This window comes from Mizuhopecten yessoensis, unplaced genomic scaffold (assembly GCF_002113885.1).
Source record: "Mizuhopecten yessoensis strain PY_sf001 unplaced genomic scaffold, ASM211388v2 scaffold6683, whole genome shotgun sequence".
NCBI classification, from domain to species: Eukaryota; Metazoa; Mollusca; class Bivalvia; order Pectinida; family Pectinidae; genus Mizuhopecten; species Mizuhopecten yessoensis.
In genome coordinates, this window is record NW_018406672.1 from 1,866,159 (window position 1) to 1,889,438 (window position 23,280).

The following is a 23,280-nucleotide window of genomic DNA, read 5'->3' on the forward strand; positions in this document are numbered from 1 at the left end:
GTCTGTATATAGCACGTATAGATCCCCACCCTATAGTTTATATAAAGCGTGTACAGATCCCCACCCCAATGTCTGTATAAAGCACTATATTCCCCAACCCCACGGTCTGTATATGTCACGTATAGATCCCCATCCAAGGTCTGTATATAGCATGTTTAGATCCCCACCCAACGGTCTGTATATAGCACGTATAGATCCTCACCCACGGTCTGTATATGGCACATTTAGATCCCCACCACATGGTCTGTATGTAGCACGTATATATATCCACCCACGGTCTGTATATAGCACGTAAAGATCCCCACCCCTGCGGTCTGTATATATCACTATAGATTTCCACCCTACGGTCTGTATATAGCATGTATAGATCCCCACCACACGGTCTGTATAAAGCACTTTAGACCCCAACCCCACGGTCTGTATATGTCACGTATAGATCCCCACCCATGGTCTGTATATGTCACGTATTGATCCCCACCACACGGTCTGTATATGTCACGTATACATCCCCACCACACGGTCTGTATATGTCACGTATACATCCACACCACACGGTCTGTATATGTCACGTATAGATCCCCCCCACACGGTCTGTATATGTCACGTATAGATCCACACCACACGGTCTGTATATGTCACGTATAGATCCACACCCACGGTCTGTATATGGCACATTTAGATCCCCACCACATGGTCTGTATGTAGCACGTATATATATCCCCCCACGGTCTGTATATAGCACGTAAAGATCCCCACCCCTGCGGTCTGTATATATCACTATAGATTTCCACCCTACGGTCTGTATATAGCACGTATAGATCCCCACCACACGGTCTGTATAAAGCACTTTAGACCCCAACCCCACTGTCTGTATATGTCACGTATAGATCCCCACCCATGGTCTGTATATGTCACGTATTGATCCCACCACACGGTCTGTATATGTCACGTATAGATACCCACCACACGGTCTGTATATGTCACGTATAGATCCTCACCACACGGACTGTATATAATAATGTCACGTATAGATCCCCACCACACGGCCTGTATATGTCACGTATAGATCCCCACCACACGGGCTGTATATGTCACATATAGATCCCCACCACACGGTCTGTATATGTCACTTATAGATCCTCACCACACGGTCTGTATATAATAATGTCACGTATAGATCCCCACCACACGGCCTGTATATGTCACGTATAGATCCCCACCACACGGGCTGTATATGTCACATATAGATCCCCACCACACGGTCTGTATATGTCACGTATAGATCGCCACCAATGGTCTGTATATGTCACGTATTGATCCCCACCACACGGTCTGTATATGTCCCGTATAGATCCTCACCACACGGTCTGTATATAATAATGTCACGTATAGAGTCTGTATATAGCACGTAAAGATCCCCACCCCTAGGTCTGTATATATCACTATAGATTTCCACCCTACGGTCTGTATATAGCATGTATAGATCCCCACCACACGGTCTGTATAAAGCACTTTAGACCCCACCCCCACAGTCTGTATATGTCACGTATAGATCCCCACCACACGGGCTGTATATGTCACATATAGATCCCCACCACACGGTCTGTATATGTCACTTATAGATCCCCACCACACGGTCTGTATATGTCACTTATAGATCCCCACCACACGGTCTGTATATGTCACTTATAGATCCCCACCACACGGTCTGTATATGTCACGTATACATCCCCACCACACGGTCTGTATATGTCACGTATACATCCCCACCACACGGTCTGTATATGTCACGTATACATCCACACCACACGGTCTGTATATGTCACGTATAGATCCACACCACACGGTCTGTATATGTCACGTATAGATCGCCACCAATGGTCTGTATATGTCACGTATTGATCCCCACCACACGGTCTGTATATGTCCCGTATAGATCCCCACCACACGGTCTGTATATGTCACGTATAGATCCTCACCACACGGTCTGTATATAATAATGTCACGTATAGATCCCCACCACACGGTCTGTATATGTCACGTATAGATCCTCACCACACGGTCTGTATATAATAATGTCACGTATAGATCCCCACCACACGGTCTGTATAAAGCACGTAAAGGTCTCTACCCTGCGGTCTGTATATGTATCCAGTTGGTACATATATAACACATATACATGTATAACGGGTTACAGACCTTGGGGTAGGGATCTATAGGTACAATGTATTCTATACAGATCGAATGGTGGGGATCTATATATATGCTCCTTTGAATACATACTGTTATTACATCGATTAAGAAATACTTATACCAGTACTATGGGCAACTTGTTTCTGGAAATGCTGTTGATTTGAGCCAGAATATTCATGCCAAGATTGTGAGCTGTTTCTGGTGCTAATGAACATGCTAAAGAATATTATAAAGTGTGATTTGGCCTTTTCCCTGTACCATTTCAATGGTATCATTTAAACGTTAAAATGCAAATTGAACTACGAAAAGATTCTACACTTTTCTCCCCTTGTCTACAGTCCAGGCCCACTTGTATAAAACATCTCAACTCTTGAGATTTCCTCAAGTCTAAAATTACCCATAGACAATACATTGCTTGAGATTTTCCTTAACTTTGAGATGTTTTATACAAGTGGGACCTGGTCCCTTAAGGGTATCGGCATACAACTATAGAAACATAAGTGAACGCATACCACAGCAGAAACACGCCATGGCTAATGTTTGAAAACAGAAACGGAAAATTCAGTGGAAAGAAACGAAATAAACACCACTATACCAACAATGCAAGTCATGATATAAATTAAATACGAAGCATGTCCAACAGACGCATTGAGTTTCAAATATTTAGAATATCTGATCCGAATCACATATTATAACAGGGAAGTACGAGACACATTTTTTTATTTTTTTTTACACAATTATTTTGTTCCGTGAGCAACAGACATATCAGTATCTATGTCTATGTCGAAGTTATTTCTGCGGATAATACCTGTACCAAGAATATATATATAGGAAACTATATTTATTTTACAACAATAACGAAACAAGCTATTGACAACTTATATTGTTGGTCCGGATGTTAGTGCGCGGTGAGTTTTAATGTTGGAGGAAACCGGAGTACCCGGAGAAAACCCACGTGACCGGGAAAGTGACCCCGTACATTTTCACGTTCGATCGGGGAATCGAACCCCGGCCGCTTTGGTGAAAGGCCAGTGCGCTATCCACTGCACCACCCGACCACCCGAAAAAATATATATACATGTAGTAAGCCAACTACACATTATCAAGAAGCCATGCTTTTGTGTGTTTTATGCGCATTAAACGTCCATTCCGACCGACTGTAATACGCTTATTAAGGCATAGGGTTTCTCCTTGCTCTAATGGACGGGATGTACTATCAAATGAAAGGGTTCGAGGTTTACCTTGCCTCGTCGTGCAAAGTCAATACCTAGGTTTAAGCACATGATAAATAGCGTGACACGTGATAGCTGTTTGACAGAATATTGATTTTTAAGACAGATACTTATGTGTTCATGTCCAAAACTATTTTTATCCATTTATCTTCTGAATTTTCTCTCACTGCTGGTATTTATTGGACGTTCAGGACATCGCTAGTACCAGTAACATAGCCATAAAGGTTTACTCTACAAACACTAGATTCTTGCCGAATCAACCAAAACCAATCATTATCCTTTAATCCATTATGGACTAAACTTAATCACTGAGTAAACGGGTACGATGATTTATAAATCATTTGTATTAATCAACTACAGGTCCCTACGCTGTTACGGAAACACCCGTCATCAACGAGATCGGGATTTTCCCGGAAAGTCGGTCAATCGATCGATCGATGCTTGATTCAGACCGGAAGATCGTGTCAGAAAGACTAGGCGTCTTAATCACGTGATATGTCAATCTTCATTATTTTTATCTACTGATCATAACAACTGTTTTACAATACAAAAGTTTTTTCTTTCTTTTTTTTGAAATGTTAAATCACGTAAGAATCATCCGATGCTGGTACCTCAATGAGGTGGTCTTATTTACATGTATGCGTTTCAGATAAGAACACGGGGTTGAAAACCCAATAAAACATGTTATATGGGAGACTCTGGCATTGAAACAAAATTAATACTTGTTTTAATGATATGTAGTGGTTTGTTATCAACAATATATAAGCCATTTATACATTGCTGTTTTACATTGTTGTTTGTTATTAATCTAAATTTGTTTCATGACAAGATTCGTTTGTCTACAGCATACATGTACATCGATAAATACATTTCATTTCTGTTATTGCTCATGCGAGTCCAGAAAATACATATTTGCGTGTTTCGGATTTTTTTTCTTGTGGAATATAAGGTAGAAGCGCGTAATATAGGACTGCGGCATTCACTGGACATCGTTAAGGTCAAACGTCCTTAATCCGACCCACCCTTATCAGACGTCATACATATTGGTACTCACAAGTGTTATGTATACGAGTATGTTCCACACAACGTACTGAGGATCTGTCAGCCAGCTGTTTATCTGTAGAAGTACTGATAAAGGTACTTGACACACATGTATTGATGATGTAGACAACGTTCCATCAATTAATCGCCCCGTAGTATTCGGTCACTCTTCATTCATGGTAATACTACACGCGTAATAGAAATACTTCATGAGTTCTTATTGAAATTGGATTACAAAATTCAGTGACATTGTAACGATTATAAATGAAATAATCGATAACAACATAAAAACACATTATATGACCCAACTGATTCATCGATAATCATAACTACAGTTGACTAATTTTAAAACCGAACGCGGCCATACGAAACGCCAGAGTCCAAATCAAACTGCCCGAAAAAATGGTAAGATCTTGAAGGATTTTTTATGAAAACATGTTGTAAAATACAAGAATAAGAATAAGATCTTTTTATAACTGCTTCCTCTCGGAAACGCATTGAAGCACATCGATACATACATTTTATACAATATTGGCTCTGGAAACGACTGGACCGGAAACACGCGATGTTTATGAGGGACCCGTTTACGTTTCATTTTCCTTTATATCTGATCATAGTAATACTACATAGATAGTTAGCCCTAATAAGAAAACACACAATTATTGATTCCTCCCATTCACCACCAGCTAGCTGTACTTACGTTTTCCCTCCTCTATCAGCCGACCAAAACGACAAACACACTGTTTAGTCATCAACCATGATCCGTCATATTCTTTGTTCAGCAGCGTTCACCACACAAACAGTCATCCTATGGCGCGCTGGCCATCATAACTTGAACATGTCCTTCACAGTTCGTCCACACGCCTCGGGAAATGCACGTCCATTTCGTAGGCTAGTACGCGACACTGGACATGTATGTGATCTGTGGTTGGGTTCGCCCGTAGTGAGACTAGAGAGCTCAGCCTCCGTACCGCGTAGTTCAGCAGCAGCAGTTTTCTGATCGATTTTAGTCCCAGTAATTGCTCCAGTAAAATTATTACGATACTTGCCGATCTTGGCATGCAAGGAGATACTAGAAATTTAACACTGAAACTCTTAACGAGAGCTGACTTCCGCGTCCCCGAGAGGCGAGAGGTTTATTGTCTCTTCCAAAACCGCATTTTCTTATTCTGTTTGTATTAAATATACATGACTTCTTATCTAATAAATAAGAGGTCCGGAGCATTTCAATGAAATCTTGCCAAGCGTTTGCTATGCCCATTCTACCGTGGGGAAAGACTCTCGACGGTGTCTGGTCAGACGATATCGGAAACACTCGGACTTATAGCATAATCAACTTAAATGTTCTGTTTTGTTTTATATGTCGGATATTACAGTGTATTGAATAACAATGGAAAGTGTCTACAAATATTTTTTGTTCAAGTTTTGAATATTTTTAAAATTAGTGTTTGGTTATTAAAATCAGTATAGCATATTTATCATTTTATCTCTGCCATATTTAAAATATTACAGACGTTGCTCACCCTGTTGGTTTTCCGCATGCTCTTGAGACATATTATGCTTCAAACACTTGCCGCGATTAAACTAAATCATAAGTACTAGAAAATAAAGAAGATAGAACCAAACCATTACAAATAATTGATTTTATTACTATTTTAAAAACTCTTGCAACAAAATCATGTCAATCATTTAAATGGTAAATAACTTGAATCAACACAGTTCGATGCATAGGAACGCCTATAGTCTCATGGGGCACATAGCTCCGAACCGATACGGTCAGTTTGACAGAAGTGCCTTTCTTCGAGTCGGTTCAGTCAGATTATCAGTGCAACGGCACTTCCAAGTATCTAGTTCCAATTCGGCACGCAAACTTGCTCGAGTGTCTCTCTCTGTCTCGGCATGGTCATTTTGTGGTAGGTACAAGCTCCAAATTTAGAGGGCCAGTTTGACAGAAGTACTGTCTAAGCTCCAAATTCAAACGGATAATCTGGCAGAAGTTCATAGCTCCGAAATGGAATGGCCAGTCTGTGACAGTGCACAGCTCCGAATCGTCATGGTCAGTTTTGACTTTAGTGCCTAGCTTAGAATCGGCCTTGCTAGTTTGACAAACGTGCTTCGATCCGAATCGTCATGGACTGTTTGAGAGATTTCCCTCAACATGGTCAGTTTGAGGAGAGTTCAATGACTTGAATCAGCACGGCCTTTACCGTGTCTCTTCGATATGAGAAATAGTTTTCATCCAAAAGACTCTAGAGACGTCAGTCGTGAAACATTCTAGGAGTTCCTGCTGATTTTCCCTGCATGCGTATTCATCAGTTATCAGCATCTATAATATTATAGTTCATAATTTACCTGAATTCAAGCCGCGTTCAGGGTGAATCAAATTTTAAAACAACAGTACAGGTCATAAAGAATTGACCATTACTAATCTAACCTCCTTGTCCAATCTAAAGCTGAACAGTCTTATACCTCGGTTCCCTGACCATTCCTTAAGCGAAACGCGTCCCCTTGTATTTCTTTATGTCCGTTGTTGTTGGAACCGGAAGTCCTGTGATGGGCGGAAGTATAACGTTAAGTACAGGGTGAAGTGTTGGTTCGTGCCGGGAGATGTGACGAAGAGGCTGTCCTACCGCGGAAATATTCCCTATCCGAGAGGTCCTCTTGTTGCATTTGTCCGTCAAAGACGGCAACGCTATCTTGTTCATTTTATGGCCCAGCTTGTCCTGTGTAAATTGCTCTGAGCGGTTAGTGCTGTCCAGATATCCTTTTGTGACGTTTCTCTTCTTATCTACGGACAGGCCAGCCACACTTATCGGAGGAAGTTCTGAAACAGCAGGTTTCGGTGCTACCGCATTACGCCAATAGTCATTTGTGTTTGTTAAGAGTTTCTCTGTCATTTCTTGTTTTGGCGGTATTGCCTTCTTGTCATTCTGAGACATATTTTCAGTATTTGTTGAGCTGATCGGAGGAAGTTTCATTACATTCCTATCTTTTAGAATGTCCTTTCTCTCAATATTGTTCCAATTTGTTTGGCTTACGATCCTGTCATACTTCTTTGTTTTCCTTTTCCCGAAGGACACCGCGTTCCCGTTAATTGGTGGTAAGACGCCGTTCTTCTGCTCGCCCAAGATTTCTTCATCAGGGAATTTTGAGTCAACGACATCACTACTGAATCGGTTGAAGAAGACATCATTTTTTCTATAAGCCTCGTATTCTGCATTCTTCTGATCAATCTCAGCTAGAAGCTGGTTAATGCCCGCGTCACGAGTTGTAGCAACAGGAGGACGGTTTGATGCTGTGGTGGTTTTACTTGTCTTAGTTTCTTCGATCTGCTTCTGAGCATCATTAATCACTTCCGGTCTCTTCTCATGTTGTCTGCTTATTCGAGGTAAAGCCGGTGCGGGCTTCCCTTTAGCATACAGTCCGGGAGTCAAGGTCTCGCGATTCTCTAGGAAAACGGAAACTTCTGTTTTCTCAGAATTTACATCAGTCTTGGCCTTTTTCTTGGCTCGACGACCCTTTTTGACCTTGCGGTCGACTTTTTCCTCTTCTCCAGTGACTGTCGTTTCCTGTGGTTTGGATTTATCGCCACTTTCACTTTTGGACGATTGCCTAGTAGGGAACTCTCTCGTGTGAAGGTTCAATTTAACAGCCATTTCGGCACTTCTTCGTTTTCCCGCCAAAGTCATGGCGCCATTATACCCAGGAGGAAAGTTACCAGCTTTGCCTCTTGGTTGCCTCTTGATACCAAATTGAAGATCTGGAATGACAGGAAGTAAACAGTCTTCGATTAATACCGATNTCGGAAACACTCGGACTTATAGCATAATCAACTTAAATTTTCTGTTTTGTTTTATATGTCGGATATTACAGTGTATTGAATAACAATGGAAAGCGTCTACAAATGTTTGTTGTTAAAGTTTTGAATGTTTTTTGAATAAGTGTTTGGTTATTAAAATGAATGTTACTTTAATGGCATATGTGTCACCCTGTTGGTTTTCCGCATGCTCTTCAGAAATATGATGCTGCAAACACTTGCTGCGATTTAACTAAATCATAAGTACTAGAAAATAAAGAAAATATAACCAAACCATTACAAATAATTGGTTTTATTACTATTTAAAAAACTCTTGCAACAAAATCATGTCAATCCTTTAAATGGTAAATAACTTGAATCAACACAGTTCGATACATAGGAACGCCTATAGTCTCATGGGGCACATACATTGTAGCTCCGAACCGACACGGTCAGTTTGACAGAAGTGCCTTTCTTCGAGTCGGTTCAGTCAGATTATCAGTGCAACGGCACTTCCAAGTACCTAGTTCCAATTCGGCACGCAAACTTGCTAGAGTGTCTTTCTCTGTCTCGGCATGGTCATTTTGTGGTAGGTACAAGCTCCAAATTTAGAGGGCCAGTTTGACAGAAGTACTGTCTAAGCTCCAAATTCAAACGGATAATCTGGCAGAAGTTCATAGCCCCGAACTGGAATGGCCAGTCTGTGACAGTGCACAGCTCCGAATCGTCATGGTCAGTTTTGACTTTAGTACCTAGCTTAGAATCGGCCTTGCCAGTTTGACAAACGTGCTTCGATCCGAATCGGCATGGACTGTTTGAGAGATTTCCCTCAACATGGTCAGTTTGAGGGGAGTTCAATGACTTGAATCAGCACGGCCTTTACCGAGTCTCTTCGATATGAGAAATAGTTTTCATCCAAAAGACTCTAAGAGCCGTCAGTCGTGAAACATTCTAGGAGTTCCTGCTGATTTTCCCTGCATGCGTATTCATCAGTTACCAGCATCTTTAATATTATAGTTCATAATTTACCTGAATTCAAGCCGCGTTCAGGGTGAATCAAATTTTAAAACAACAGTACAGGTCATAAAGAATTGACCATTACTAATCTAACCTCCTCGTCCAATCTAAAGCTGAACAGTCTTATACCTCGGTTCCCTGACCATTCCTTAAGCGAAACGCGTCCCCTTGTATTTCTTCATGTCCGTTGTTGTTGGAACCGGAAGTCCTGTGATGGGCGGAAGTATAACGTTAAGTACAGGGTGAAGTGTGGGTTCGTGCCGGGAGATGTGACGAAGAGGCTGTCCTACCTCGGAAATATTCCCTATCCGAGGGGTCCGCTTGTTGCATTTGTTCGTCAAAGACGGCAACGTTATCTTGTTCATTTTATGGCCCAGCTTGTCCTGTGTAAATTGCTCTGAGCGGTTAGTGCTGTCCAGATATCCTTTTGTGACGTTTCTCTTCTTATCTACGGACATCCCAGCCACACTTATCGGAGGAAGTTCTGAAACAGCAGGTTTCGGTGCTACCGCATTACGCCAATAGTCATTTGTGTTTGTTAAGAATTTCTCTGTCATTTCTTGTTTTGGCGGTATTGCCTTCTTGTCATTCCGAGACATATTTTCAGTATTTGTTGAGCTGATCGGAGGAAGTTTCATTGCATTCCTATCTTTTAGAATGTCCTTTCTCTCAATATTGTTCCAATTTGTTTGGCTTACGATCCTGTCATACTTCTTTGTTTTCCTTTTCCCGAAGGACACCGCGTTCCCGTTAATTGGTGGTAAGACGCCGTTCTTCTGCTCGCCTAAGATTTCTTCATCAGAGAATTTTGAGTCCACAACATCACTACTGAATCGGTTGAAGAAGACATCATTTTTTCTATAAGCCTCGTATTCTGCATTCTTCTGATCAATCTCAGCTAGAAGCTGGTTAATGCCCGCGTCACGAGTTGTAGCAACAGGAGGAAGGTTTGATGCTGTAGTGGTTTTTCTTGTCTTATTTTCTTCGATCTGCTTCTGAGCATCATTAATCACTTCCGGTCTCTTCTCATGTTGTCTGCTTATTCGAGGTAAAGCCGGTGCGGGCTTCCCTTTAGCATACAGTCCGGGAGTCAAGGTCTCGCGATTCTCTAGGAAAACGGAAATTTCTGTTTTCTCAGAATTTACATCAGTCTTGGCCTTTTTCTTGGCTCGACGACCCTTTTTGACCTTGCGGTCGACTTTTTCCTCTTCTCCAGTAACTGTCGTTTCCTGTGGTTTGGATTTATCGCCACTTTCACTTTTGGACGATTGCCTAGGAGGGAACTCTCTCGTGTGAAGGTTCAATTTAACAGCCATTTCGGCACTTCTTCGTTTTCCCGCCAAAGTCATGGCGCCATTATACCCAGGAGGAAAGTTACCAGCTTTGCCTCTTGGTTGCCTCTTGATACCAAATTGAAGATCTGGAATGACAGGAAGCAAACAGTCTTCGATAAATACCAAACTACAGTTTTTCCTAACAGTATCTATGTTATAACTGTGTATGTGTTTCTACAAATACATTTACTTCATACCTCAGGGTTCTGTTTCGCGAATGTCGTTAATTTGCTAGACAGCTGATCTCTCGAATTCAAATGGCTTGTGATTATCAATCGGGACAAAGTTGTGGACGGACTAAAGGAAAACTTTCAGTTAAGATTTTAATTTACACAGCATCTTATTTGTCATCCTCGGCTTAGTTAAGCTAAGAAACTGTAGTAAAAACTGAACCGGGTGCTGTATTGACTGACAAAAACTCAAGCTTTATAACTACACAACGATAACTGTCAATATTTGTTCAAGTTTCGCCCTCACAAATCTTCTTTAGCGAGATTTTTCCTTAACTTTCTAACACGGAATAAAGCATCACTTAATCTAAAGCACATCCTAACTTAAGTTGTGGAACTCTAGTGAAACCCGGGTTAAGACCCAGTTCCACAAACGCTCCTAACTAACTCCAGCGATGTTTTTCAACAGAAACAAAATAGGCCTAATTTCATTAACTACCGGAGTCAGCTGTTTGATATTGTTGTACACTCTGCAAACGGGACAAAGTCTTTGCCTTACTTCTGACCACATATTTAATACGCATGTATGGGTACGTATGTGTAATCGAGCCTATGGACTTTTCTACCGACCAAGGCACTGGGCTCAGACTAATTATTCCACAAGCTACGGGACTAATACAATGATGTCAAGAACAGATTAAACAGTAGGATCCGTATAAGGGAGACAAGTGTTCCCCAATTACCCCCGGATATCTATATACACAAGTAACATGTTTTGTTGATGGAAAAGACTTGTGACACTTGGGTTAAGTTAAGTAGAACAATATTTTGCATTAAGTTCGAATTCTTACCGAATCGTTGAGAGTAAGGAGCTGTGATCTCAAGTCTGTCCAGAGAGTCGGGAGTGTTAGCGCTGGTCAACCTTCGGACATTTCCCCCGGTCAAGATTTCAGGGAAGGCAGCTGTAAGAAGACCTGGACCCTCGGGCATGCTTCGTCCACATTTTCGGCCCTGAACGTGACTTGCGTTCCTCAGAGACGACAAACCTCGGTTCTCGTGGATATCGGAATGGTTTATCATCGTCTTGAATAGAGTATCTCGTGAAATTAAAAGTATTTTGAAGGAGCGAATATTTGCGTGTTGTTCTTTTCTGGTAGCCAGGGAAAGAATGGTGGGTTAATTGTTCCCCGAAGTTATGACGTCATCAGGATTGTGACGTCACAGTAATTGTTAATCTCTTGCGTCAACATTGAAGGCGCTACAAAAATGGCGACATAAACTTCGGTATGCCAGATACTATACTCTCAGATACCAATGTAAACGTCCGGAGCATTTCAATGAAATCTTGCCAAACGTTTGCTATGCTCATTCTACTGTGGGGAAAGACTCTCGACGGTGTCTGGTCAGTCGATATCGGAAACACTCGGACTTATAGCATAATCAACTTAAATTTTCTGTTTTGTTTTATATGTCGGATATTACAGTGTATTGAATAACAATGGAAAGCGTCTACAAATGTTTGTTGTTAAAGTTTTGAATGTTTTTTGAATAAGTGTTTGGTTATTAAAATGAATGTTACTTTAATGGCATATGTGTCACCCTGTTGGTTTTCCGCATGCTCTTCAGAAATATGATGCTGCAAACACTTGCTGCGATTTAACTAAATCATAAGTACTAGAAAATAAAGAAAATATAACCAAACCATTACAAATAATTGGTTTTATTACTATTTAAAAAACTCTTGCAACAAAATCATGTCAATCCTTTAAATGGTAAATAACTTGAATCAACACAGTTCGATACATAGGAACGCCTATAGTCTCATGGGGCACATACATTGTAGCTCCGAACCGACACGGTCAGTTTGACAGAAGTGCCTTTCTTCGAGTCGGTTCAGTCAGATTATCAGTGCAACGGCACTTCCAAGTACCTAGTTCCAATTCGGCACGCAAACTTGCTAGAGTGTCTTTCTCTGTCTCGGCATGGTCATTTTGTGGTAGGTACAAGCTCCAAATTTAGAGGGCCAGTTTGACAGAAGTACTGTCTAAGCTCCAAATTCAAACGGATAATCTGGCAGAAGTTCATAGCCCCGAACTGGAATGGCCAGTCTGTGACAGTGCACAGCTCCGAATCGTCATGGTCAGTTTTGACTTTAGTACCTAGCTTAGAATCGGCCTTGCCAGTTTGACAAACGTGCTTCGATCCGAATCGGCATGGACTGTTTGAGAGATTTCCCTCAACATGGTCAGTTTGAGGGGAGTTCAATGACTTGAATCAGCACGGCCTTTACCGAGTCTCTTCGATATGAGAAATAGTTTTCATCCAAAAGACTCTAAGAGCCGTCAGTCGTGAAACATTCTAGGAGTTCCTGCTGATTTTCCCTGCATGCGTATTCATCAGTTACCAGCATCTTTAATATTATAGTTCATAATTTACCTGAATTCAAGCCGCGTTCAGGGTGAATCAAATTTTAAAACAACAGTACAGGTCATAAAGAATTGACCATTACTAATCTAACCTCCTCGTCCAATCTAAAGCTGAACAGTCTTATACCTCGGTTCCCTGACCATTCCTTAAGCGAAACGCGTCCCCTTGTATTTCTTCATGTCCGTTGTTGTTGGAACCGGAAGTCCTGTGATGGGCGGAAGTATAACGTTAAGTACAGGGTGAAGTGTGGGTTCGTGCCGGGAGATGTGACGAAGAGGCTGTCCTACCTCGGAAATATTCCCTATCCGAGGGGTCCGCTTGTTGCATTTGTTCGTCAAAGACGGCAACGTTATCTTGTTCATTTTATGGCCCAGCTTGTCCTGTGTAAATTGCTCTGAGCGGTTAGTGCTGTCCAGATATCCTTTTGTGACGTTTCTCTTCTTATCTACGGACATCCCAGCCACACTTATCGGAGGAAGTTCTGAAACAGCAGGTTTCGGTGCTACCGCATTACGCCAATAGTCATTTGTGTTTGTTAAGAATTTCTCTGTCATTTCTTGTTTTGGCGGTATTGCCTTCTTGTCATTCCGAGACATATTTTCAGTATTTGTTGAGCTGATCGGAGGAAGTTTCATTGCATTCCTATCTTTTAGAATGTCCTTTCTCTCAATATTGTTCCAATTTGTTTGGCTTACGATCCTGTCATACTTCTTTGTTTTCCTTTTCCCGAAGGACACCGCGTTCCCGTTAATTGGTGGTAAGACGCCGTTCTTCTGCTCGCCTAAGATTTCTTCATCAGAGAATTTTGAGTCCACAACATCACTACTGAATCGGTTGAAGAAGACATCATTTTTTCTATAAGCCTCGTATTCTGCATTCTTCTGATCAATCTCAGCTAGAAGCTGGTTAATGCCCGCGTCACGAGTTGTAGCAACAGGAGGAAGGTTTGATGCTGTAGTGGTTTTTCTTGTCTTATTTTCTTCGATCTGCTTCTGAGCATCATTAATCACTTCCGGTCTCTTCTCATGTTGTCTGCTTATTCGAGGTAAAGCCGGTGCGGGCTTCCCTTTAGCATACAGTCCGGGAGTCAAGGTCTCGCGATTCTCTAGGAAAACGGAAATTTCTGTTTTCTCAGAATTTACATCAGTCTTGGCCTTTTTCTTGGCTCGACGACCCTTTTTGACCTTGCGGTCGACTTTTTCCTCTTCTCCAGTAACTGTCGTTTCCTGTGGTTTGGATTTATCGCCACTTTCACTTTTGGACGATTGCCTAGGAGGGAACTCTCTCGTGTGAAGGTTCAATTTAACAGCCATTTCGGCACTTCTTCGTTTTCCCGCCAAAGTCATGGCGCCATTATACCCAGGAGGAAAGTTACCAGCTTTGCCTCTTGGTTGCCTCTTGATACCAAATTGAAGATCTGGAATGACAGGAAGCAAACAGTCTTCGATAAATACCAAACTACAGTTTTTCCTAACAGTATCTATGTTATAACTGTGTATGTGTTTCTACAAATACATTTACTTCATACCTCAGGGTTCTGTTTCGCGAATGTCGTTAATTTGCTAGACAGCTGATCTCTCGAATTCAAATGGCTTGTGATTATCAATCGGGACAAAGTTGTGGACGGACTAAAGGAAAACTTTCAGTTAAGATTTTAATTTACACAGCATCTTATTTGTCATCCTCGGCTTAGTTAAGCTAAGAAACTGTAGTAAAAACTGAACCGGGTGCTGTATTGACTGACAAAAACTCAAGCTTTATAACTACACAACGATAACTGTCAATATTTGTTCAAGTTTCGCCCTCACAAATCTTCTTTAGCGAGATTTTTCCTTAACTTTCTAACACGGAATAAAGCATCACTTAATCTAAAGCACATCCTAACTTAAGTTGTGGAACTCTAGTGAAACCCGGGTTAAGACCCAGTTCCACAAACGCTCCTAACTAACTCCAGCGATGTTTTTCAACAGAAACAAAATAGGCCTAATTTCATTAACTACCGGAGTCAGCTGTTTGATATTGTTGTACACTCTGCAAACGGGACAAAGTCTTTGCCTTACTTCTGACCACATATTTAATACGCATGTATGGGTACGTATGTGTAATCGAGCCTATGGACTTTTCTACCGACCAAGGCACTGGGCTCAGACTAATTATTCCACAAGCTACGGGACTAATACAATGATGTCAAGAACAGATTAAACAGTAGGATCCGTATAAGGGAGACAAGTGTTCCCCAATTACCCCCGGATATCTATATACACAAGTAACATGTTTTGTTGATGGAAAAGACTTGTGACACTTGGGTTAAGTTAAGTAGAACAATATTTTGCATTAAGTTCGAATTCTTACCGAATCGTTGAGAGTTAGGAGCTGTGATCTCAAGTCTGTCCAGAGAGTCGGGCGTGTTAGCGCTGGTCAACCTTCGGACATTTCCCCCGGTCAAGATTTCAGGGAAGGTAGCTGTGAGAAGACCTGAACCCTCGGGCATGCTTCGTCCACATTTTCGGCCCTGAACGTGATTTGCGTTCCTCAGAGACGACAAACCTCGGTTCTCGTGGATATCGGAATGGTTTATCATCGTCTTGAATAGAGTATCTCGTGAAATTAAAAGTATTTTGAAGGAGCGATTATTTGCGTGTTGTTCTTTTCTGGTAGCCAGGGAAAGAATGGTGGGTTAATTGTTTCCAGAAGTTATGACGTCATCAGGATTGTGACGTCACAGTAATTGTTAATCTCTTGCGTCAACATTGAAAGCGCTACAAAAATGGCGACATAAACTTCGGTATGCCAGATACTGTACTCTCAGATACCAATGTAAACGTTTCATTTTGCTTGTTAAGCGTTTTTTAAATCAAATTACAAACACACGACCAAAACATGCAATCAGATTAAAATCATCTGTTAGGCTCCGTTAACTTCGTACTACGCCAGAACCATGAAACAGATGGTCAAAACATGATATTTGCATTAAAAATATACCTTTTTCATTCAAAAATGGAATTACATACATTCACCTCAAACTAGTTTTTACGTTTTAGAAATTAGGAGATGAAAGTATGGTATTAATACCAAGCACAGATGTGGTGGTGTGCTGTGTTTGTATCATCAAATCAACGTTTTGGATCAGGACTAGGCTTGAACATCCGGGTATACGTTTTAAATTTTTCATCTGTCTTTTTTCCCCACACTATTAAAAATGCACATTTCACAATGTCATGAGTGTTAACATCGTGTTTTTAGATGCATGCTCTTATTTATCATTTTGTAAGTAGCGCGTATTTGAATGAAAAGCGCATGTTTTTGAGATGTAAAACATTGAATATTGCAAAGCTTAACACGCCTTAGTCTGCGTCCTCCCAAAAGGGGAATGACACACTCTATATATGTATACATGTACTAGTTTATGTAACGTAGAGATCATGGGGCGAGGTTCTGTACTACGCCTCTATTGTTCTATATACGCTGTCTCCAGCACACATACAACTTACCTTTTTACCCCCACCATTCCGATCACAATTTTCGAGGATAAAGTTCACTTATAATTTGTTCCAACTGTAGATTTCGTTTCTTTCTTTAAATTAAGTCCATGAACTAGTTGGACCCTAAACAACTGCATAGGGCATCACGTTTTGACACACAACTTTTGTTATTTTTTCGAAAGTGAACACCCGAAGCAGTTTCAAAAATGTATGATAAACGTTCCAGATCGGTACCTCAAGTTATATATATGCCAGTGTTAAGCTACCGATTAAAATGTCTATCATGGCCAATATTTTATTATAGAATAAATATCTATGTTAAAGTATTTCGTTGTTCCCTTGAATATATACAGTACTACACACAGCATATCTATAACATGGACTAATCTTAAGGTTGCTACAAACAATTTTGTAAATATTTAAATATTCCCTCTGTGAATTGATATATCCATATCCTTAGTCGCAAACAAAACCCCTCATAATTTTCACCACCAACTAATTACCGTTTCAATTTCGAATTGCACACTACACGCTACCTTTATTGCACATACAACGGAATGCATCTGTCGCTATAAGTATTGAGATGCTTTTACCTAGTATTCGATCTCAGACATGAGTTACGTTCGCTGATACCAGGGGGCGCCAGTGAGTCTCACAGAGGATACCGGCGTGTAGATTCTATGTCATCGGTATAATTATCACGGGTGTATAAATCTTTTTATTTAATCAAACATGTATGATGGATAATAATATTCCGAGAATTTATTTGATTCGTATTGCTGTAAGTGCCAATCGTATGATTCTGGAACCGTGTGCCATGAATTGAAGTGTCTCCTCATATTCTCACTTAATGTGACGAAAGACGTATATTACACACCTTTATTAAAAATTCCATTAATGAATGTCGATAAAAACGTGATTCTGGGGTTGTAATCATATCGGACCAATTCCATATCCTACTCCGTATCAGCCCGAAGTGCCTCCCTCGGGCTAATAGGAGAGAATCCGGCCCCTCGGGCTGATGTAGGCCGAGGGCTGATACGGGGTAGGATATGGAAACGGTTATATGGTACCCTTTTATCATATACTGCTCTATAACATCAAAAGTACATTGCATAAGCACTAACACATAAACTTGTAGAAATTGTTCTTTCATGAGCTTACCTATAATCACATTCAACCTTAAATACAACTCAACCGTTAACAGAATACCATAAACACACCGATATGCAGTGTGTACACTACTAGTTTGGGATGTATTTTTTTGCTGAAAAGTGTGTAACCGGAAGTCAAACGGATATGGCGCGTGCCGGGAAGGTATGGCTCGTTTCGGGATATGGCTTATGCTTCGGTTTTATTTTGTTTAACGTCCTATTAACAGCTTAGGTCATTTAAGGACGTGCCTCCATATGTGTTGTATATGCGTGCTTGCGTGTATTTGCCGCAGTATCTATCGAACGTGCCATAAAACAACCCACATTACGGATAAGTGTATGATAAAATGATAACACAGAAGAATTGTCAATACTCACTTTCACTAAATGTTCAGCATGGTTCAGTTTTACAGGGCCTTACGAGGAAAGAATAGGCCTGCTACGTGTACATCACACCGCATTGTTCGTAAGAGGCGACTAATGTGAGACCTCTGCCGTGCCTGGGATTTTCTTCTTTGTCATCTGCATCAAAGACACGGAAGAAACCAAATTGTTATGTCCCCATTGCAATATATGGGCTATATATATATGTGTGTTCCTACTTCTCTACTCTCCCTTTTCGACCGTGTCTCTTTTGGAACCCGTCTTCTAGCTGTTGCGCGGATGTTTAACCCCAAGCAAACAAACACGCAAACGAAATATAAGTGTTCTAGTCTACCAAGCTGTTTAGTTGCTCATCCGGAAGCGACATCGAGTCGTGACTAATGCTGATAACAGTGCATTTTCTTGCTTATAAACGAGACATTAAATCAGGATAACCGGAGTCTTTATGTAGCTTGCAGATTCTCTTAATAATCTCCATTCGGAATAAAACAAAACATTGACAGATGGCACAAGGAAGGTGCGAGGTGAAGGTCCCCTCCCATCACACCAGGGGAGGATGCTGAGGATGCAGGACTTCATTTAAGAGCTTTCCAAATTGATAAAATTTGTTAGTTGGCGCGTGGCCTTACTTTAGTAAGAATTAGGATTGCATAATTTTCTTTAAAAGAATATCTGCGTTTAAATCCACTTGGAAAACACATACATCACTGTTAGAATCGGATCCTGGGGGAGTTCCAAGTCCGACATTAAACGTTATTATCAATTATGTACGGTAATCAGGCAGCGAGCAGGGAACTTAATTTAGATCTTAAAACCCGGAATGAAAAATAGGTTGAGAAATTTGTTATTGACGTTAAAAATCCATAGAGGCGTGGTGGACTGATGGAGATTAAATCTGTGCACTCATCGAGGTTCTGATAATGTGACTGTAGTACGCGAATAGTATGCGACTGGTTAGTCCGTTGTCTGTACAATGTAGCCCGGTAGAATGTCATGCTATATACCTGTCCAAGTTTTGCTATTTCGGTGAGATGGTAGTTTAAAAGGACCCTTGCGTGGCCTTTAATGCAACAGCCATACCGGGGTTCGAACCAGGGACCCTCCGAACTCTAGACGGACGCTCTAACCAATTGAGCTATCAGGTCGCCGACGATCGGTAATTCGTGGCTGATAAGGCAGCTCCTGCGAATTCCTCAAAATTGTATCGATTAATCTATATGCTAATTTTATTAATTGAATATCTATGTACTGTATAGCGCTTTAGAGTAGCTTATGTTAGCTAGATAGATTACAAATTATCAACGTGGAGAGTTTAATGATTTGTAATACAGTAGGATAACATTAGTTGTGTCATAATAAGACGCGTGACCATGAATCATATCTAATGACCTTGTCGAGTCAATCATTTTACAGCGCCAAGGTTAAACTATAAACTCTTGGTCACTATAACTGTTTTTTAAGGTAGGTGACCCCCAGATAACAATTTCTCAACTATTTGAACTTTCAACTTTTATTGAAAGCGTTCTCGAAGCATAATCCTCAATTATAATGGGTGATTATAACGTTATATGATAATTAATCAATGCCAGAGGGAGCCGAGAATTAGTCACAGCATGTAATTTGATACCTTTCCTGATTGTGTAGGGAGTATTAATAGAACCCATAAAACGTCTATAACCCATCCCCCCCCCCCCCCCCCCCACACCTTTATTACACATCCGATAATGTCTCCAAAATACTATATGTCTTAATTATCAGGCCCCTGTGAGCTTTCTTTTGTGGAGTTATAATCATCACAGGGTATAGTGTGACCAAAAACGTTATATTTTACGAATGGATTACGTCAAACCGTCTCCATTTGTAAAATGTCCTAAAATATTCATATGTATTGTAATTTATATACTCATACCTACATTTATGTATACTATTTATTTTATTGGTGGCGATATTACATGTACATCACAAGCATGTATTATGGACACACTCGCGATCGGTTGTACAGTGTCCAGGTTTTCTCTATAGGGACCAGTCGAATCGATAGTATCTTGTCCCTGTGGTTCTCACCATGTATATGATACATATGCATAAGATATCAAATATGATATATATACTTTAGACACATACACTTACTCATGTACATGCATCATGTTCCCCGTCCACAGGGACCTGTAAATAAAGACAAAGCATCGTTTTCAATTTACGAAGACGGGGGTGTAAATACATGTTTATACAAAACACATAGAACGCACAGGGGCTCGGTTTCGGGATATTTTTGGTTAATAATAAACCTATACACATCAGTAAATTACAGCAACACTTTTTATCCGGTGTTTGAGAGAAAAGTACTCGTTTTTGACCACAGGGGGCCGAGAATCATGTTTGGACCTAATTCGGCTAACCTCGGATGCTTCCGATACCCTTCTTTGTAGGTACGGAATCTGCCGAGTTATGACGAGTAGTTTGGATCTATCCTGATGTGTAGAGAGTAATATTAGGCGTTTTAAGGGTTAAGACCAATATCTACCTATCAGGATAGGACCACACGTACCAACAAACTAAAACAAATCCTCCAGCCCTGTGTTTGCAGATTGGTGAGGACCAGCTGGCAGCGAGTCCGTTTAGTGTTCAGAGGTCCCGGGTTCGAATCCCGGTCTGGTCTCATTGATTTTGTCTTCTTTTATATGTATGACAGATATTGTATGAAAACAAGTAAGTCTTGCTTCTCGCCATTCGTCAGTAGTATGAGTACATTGTAGGGGTTTTGATTGTTGAGATTAAGACCTCACTTCTGGGGAAGATGCTCCTTTCTAGACAGTTTCTGGGAGAGGCTTCGTGATGGAGGGGAAACAACTCCTACAAATAGATGCTTCACATTTGGAGAGCTAATCCGGAATCTGACTCATACAGTGCAGACTGAAGCAATCATGTTTTTCCAATACTATTATTATATTATATGAATTAAGGGTTTTAGATATGAGCACATTAGTATGTCTACATGTTATCTTGCAATTTTAGGAATCCGGTTACTGTACTGATAAACCGCAAGGTTAAAGCTTCTCGATTTAGGAAAAACAACATATATCCCCCGTTACCTCAAGCATATAAGCTTATTTGAGTAGGTGGTGTAATATTATGGATTCTGTAGACTTTATGGTGATTCCCTTCAATTTAATACCATGGTTTTGAAATTACACATCACACATGAAGCTTTCGAATAAACGAGTTATCTCCCGTTGAACCACCAGCTTACGGTTCATCATCCTCGATACTCCAGGGGTTACGCTCACTTATATGTTCTCTAGAGAGCGTAAGTGAGCGTAATCCCTGCAGTATCGGGATGACCTTTTAGGCAATGCTATAGGTATACTGCTATTTCAGACTTATAACCTCGTGCTCTGTCGTTTATCTTTTTGTTTTTACAGAAAACAATAAAACGGATATACTCCGTATTCCTCTCCTAGACTGACGTCGTAGTGCAGAATCTGGGCGCCGACTACATCATCAAAAGTTTCATCAACGCCTTAACATATCATATTTAATCCATATTTATCGTATTACTTGAATAGACTGTTCGTCATTCTCACAGCAACTGCACACTATACATAAATTATATTACTTAAGTATACGTTAACCATTTGCAGTTTTCTCAACCCGGTGACTAGATCAGGATTCGAACCCGGGACTTCATAATGTAATGGATTTGTACTATCGCGCTAACCGAGTGACGGAGGTGTCCTGGCCGATCTGTGCTACAGTTCTATCCAATCGGAAGTTACTGTTTATAGGGGGAATACCACAGAGCAGTGGTATAGGGGTCCATAAAACTCTTTAATACGACGACGATGAAAACATAAATAAAGACTCGTTCAGACAACCCTGATCGCTCTCCTTGGCTCATTTTTTTTCTGACAATCCCTGACCATTCTATCGGTCCTGCCACAGGGGTTCGTTACAAATGTCTGAAATACACATATGCTATAATGATATGGGTCACAGCACAAATAAACATACTGTGACCCATATCAGTATAGCATATGTGTATTTCAGACAGTTGTAACGAACCCCTGTGGTCTCGACCTCCTTTTCGGGCAATCCATTTGGCGTATAGGCTGTCTGTACCATGTGAGTATTTTAGGTTTAAACACAATTACATATATATCCCATCGCCTATTCGTCTCTTCCTCATTGTAACGCACCACAACCAAAGCGCATGGGACTTTTTCTTTAAACATACTGCTGTGTTAACTGACAATTTCAATGTTAAAATATTCATTTGTCACTTCGCATACATGTCAGGAATTTGCGGCATGACTTCGAATATTATTATTGTATATAAGGATTGAACGACACTCTTTCCAATGTTCATACTGTCATGAACATTGAAAAAAGTATATATACATGTATATACATTCTAAATAATAATAATATTAATTCGAGGTTCTTATATACCGCTTTATCACAACCAAGTTCGTAGGTCGTCTCAAAGCGGTTCACAAATTATTATCCGTGGTTACAGGGCCTTTGCAACCAGACAATACCTTTCTCAACTCCCTGGGGAGTATACCGCCGGTGCTGTCATTTCGGCGCTCACATGTAGCATTCTACAATTCTAGCGCTGCCAAACCACGTACTCATTTACAGCTGAGTAGACTGGAACAAGCGGAGTAAAGTATATTGCTCAAAGATACAACACAGTACCGTGCCGTGACTCGAACCCGCAACTCTTCGGTCATTATTGATTTAATTATTGGTATTCCCTAATATTTCCGATATCGAAGTGTCAGTTCCGTCAGTGCAAACAAGATTCCTGGAACAGCCTAACGTCACCAAAATGTTTGCTACTAACGATTGTCTCACGTTACTAGATGCGGAAGGAGAAGCTGCAAAATGACGCCGATCAAATTGCATTCATAGCCTTTAAACGCAATTTCTTCTGGCCATGCTCATAAAGGAACTAGCAGTTGGAATATAAATATATGGTTTTACGTCATAAAGAGAGCAGTTGTAATGACAAGCGGGAAAAACATCAAAAGTGGGCGTCAGTATCGTA

At 40.7% G+C, this 23,280-nt stretch overlaps 3 protein-coding genes across 4 annotated transcripts in view; all 3 read right to left on the reverse strand.

Moving 5' to 3' along the window:
* LOC110452435 (ankyrin repeat domain-containing protein 50-like) overlaps positions 1-23,280 on the reverse strand; it is a 198,611-nt gene that overhangs the window by 143,526 nt on the left and 31,805 nt on the right. The window contains exon 1 of one of the 2 annotated variants that reach the window (XM_021500968.1): positions 5,167-5,393. The exons of the other annotated variant lie outside the window; for it this stretch is intronic. The gene's annotated coding sequence lies outside the window, so the exon portion shown is untranslated. Of the gene's footprint in view, positions 1-5,166; positions 5,394-23,280 lie in introns of those variants that run through there. 2 annotated transcript variants of the gene reach the window in all.
* Positions 8,579-11,960, reverse strand: LOC110452437. Its single transcript, XM_021500970.1, has 2 exons — positions 11,635-11,960; positions 8,579-10,699 (listed from the first exon to the last, which is right to left on the reverse strand). Exons 1-2 carry the CDS (start codon positions 11,861-11,863, stop codon positions 9,429-9,431), a joined length of 1,500 nt encoding a protein of 499 aa, XP_021356645.1. The 5' UTR covers positions 11,864-11,960; the 3' UTR covers positions 8,579-9,428.
* LOC110452438 lies at positions 12,507-15,762 on the reverse strand. Its single transcript, XM_021500971.1, has 2 exons — positions 15,563-15,762; positions 12,507-14,627 (listed from the first exon to the last, which is right to left on the reverse strand). Exons 1-2 carry the CDS (start codon positions 15,699-15,701, stop codon positions 13,357-13,359), a joined length of 1,410 nt encoding a protein of 469 aa, XP_021356646.1. The 5' UTR covers positions 15,702-15,762; the 3' UTR covers positions 12,507-13,356.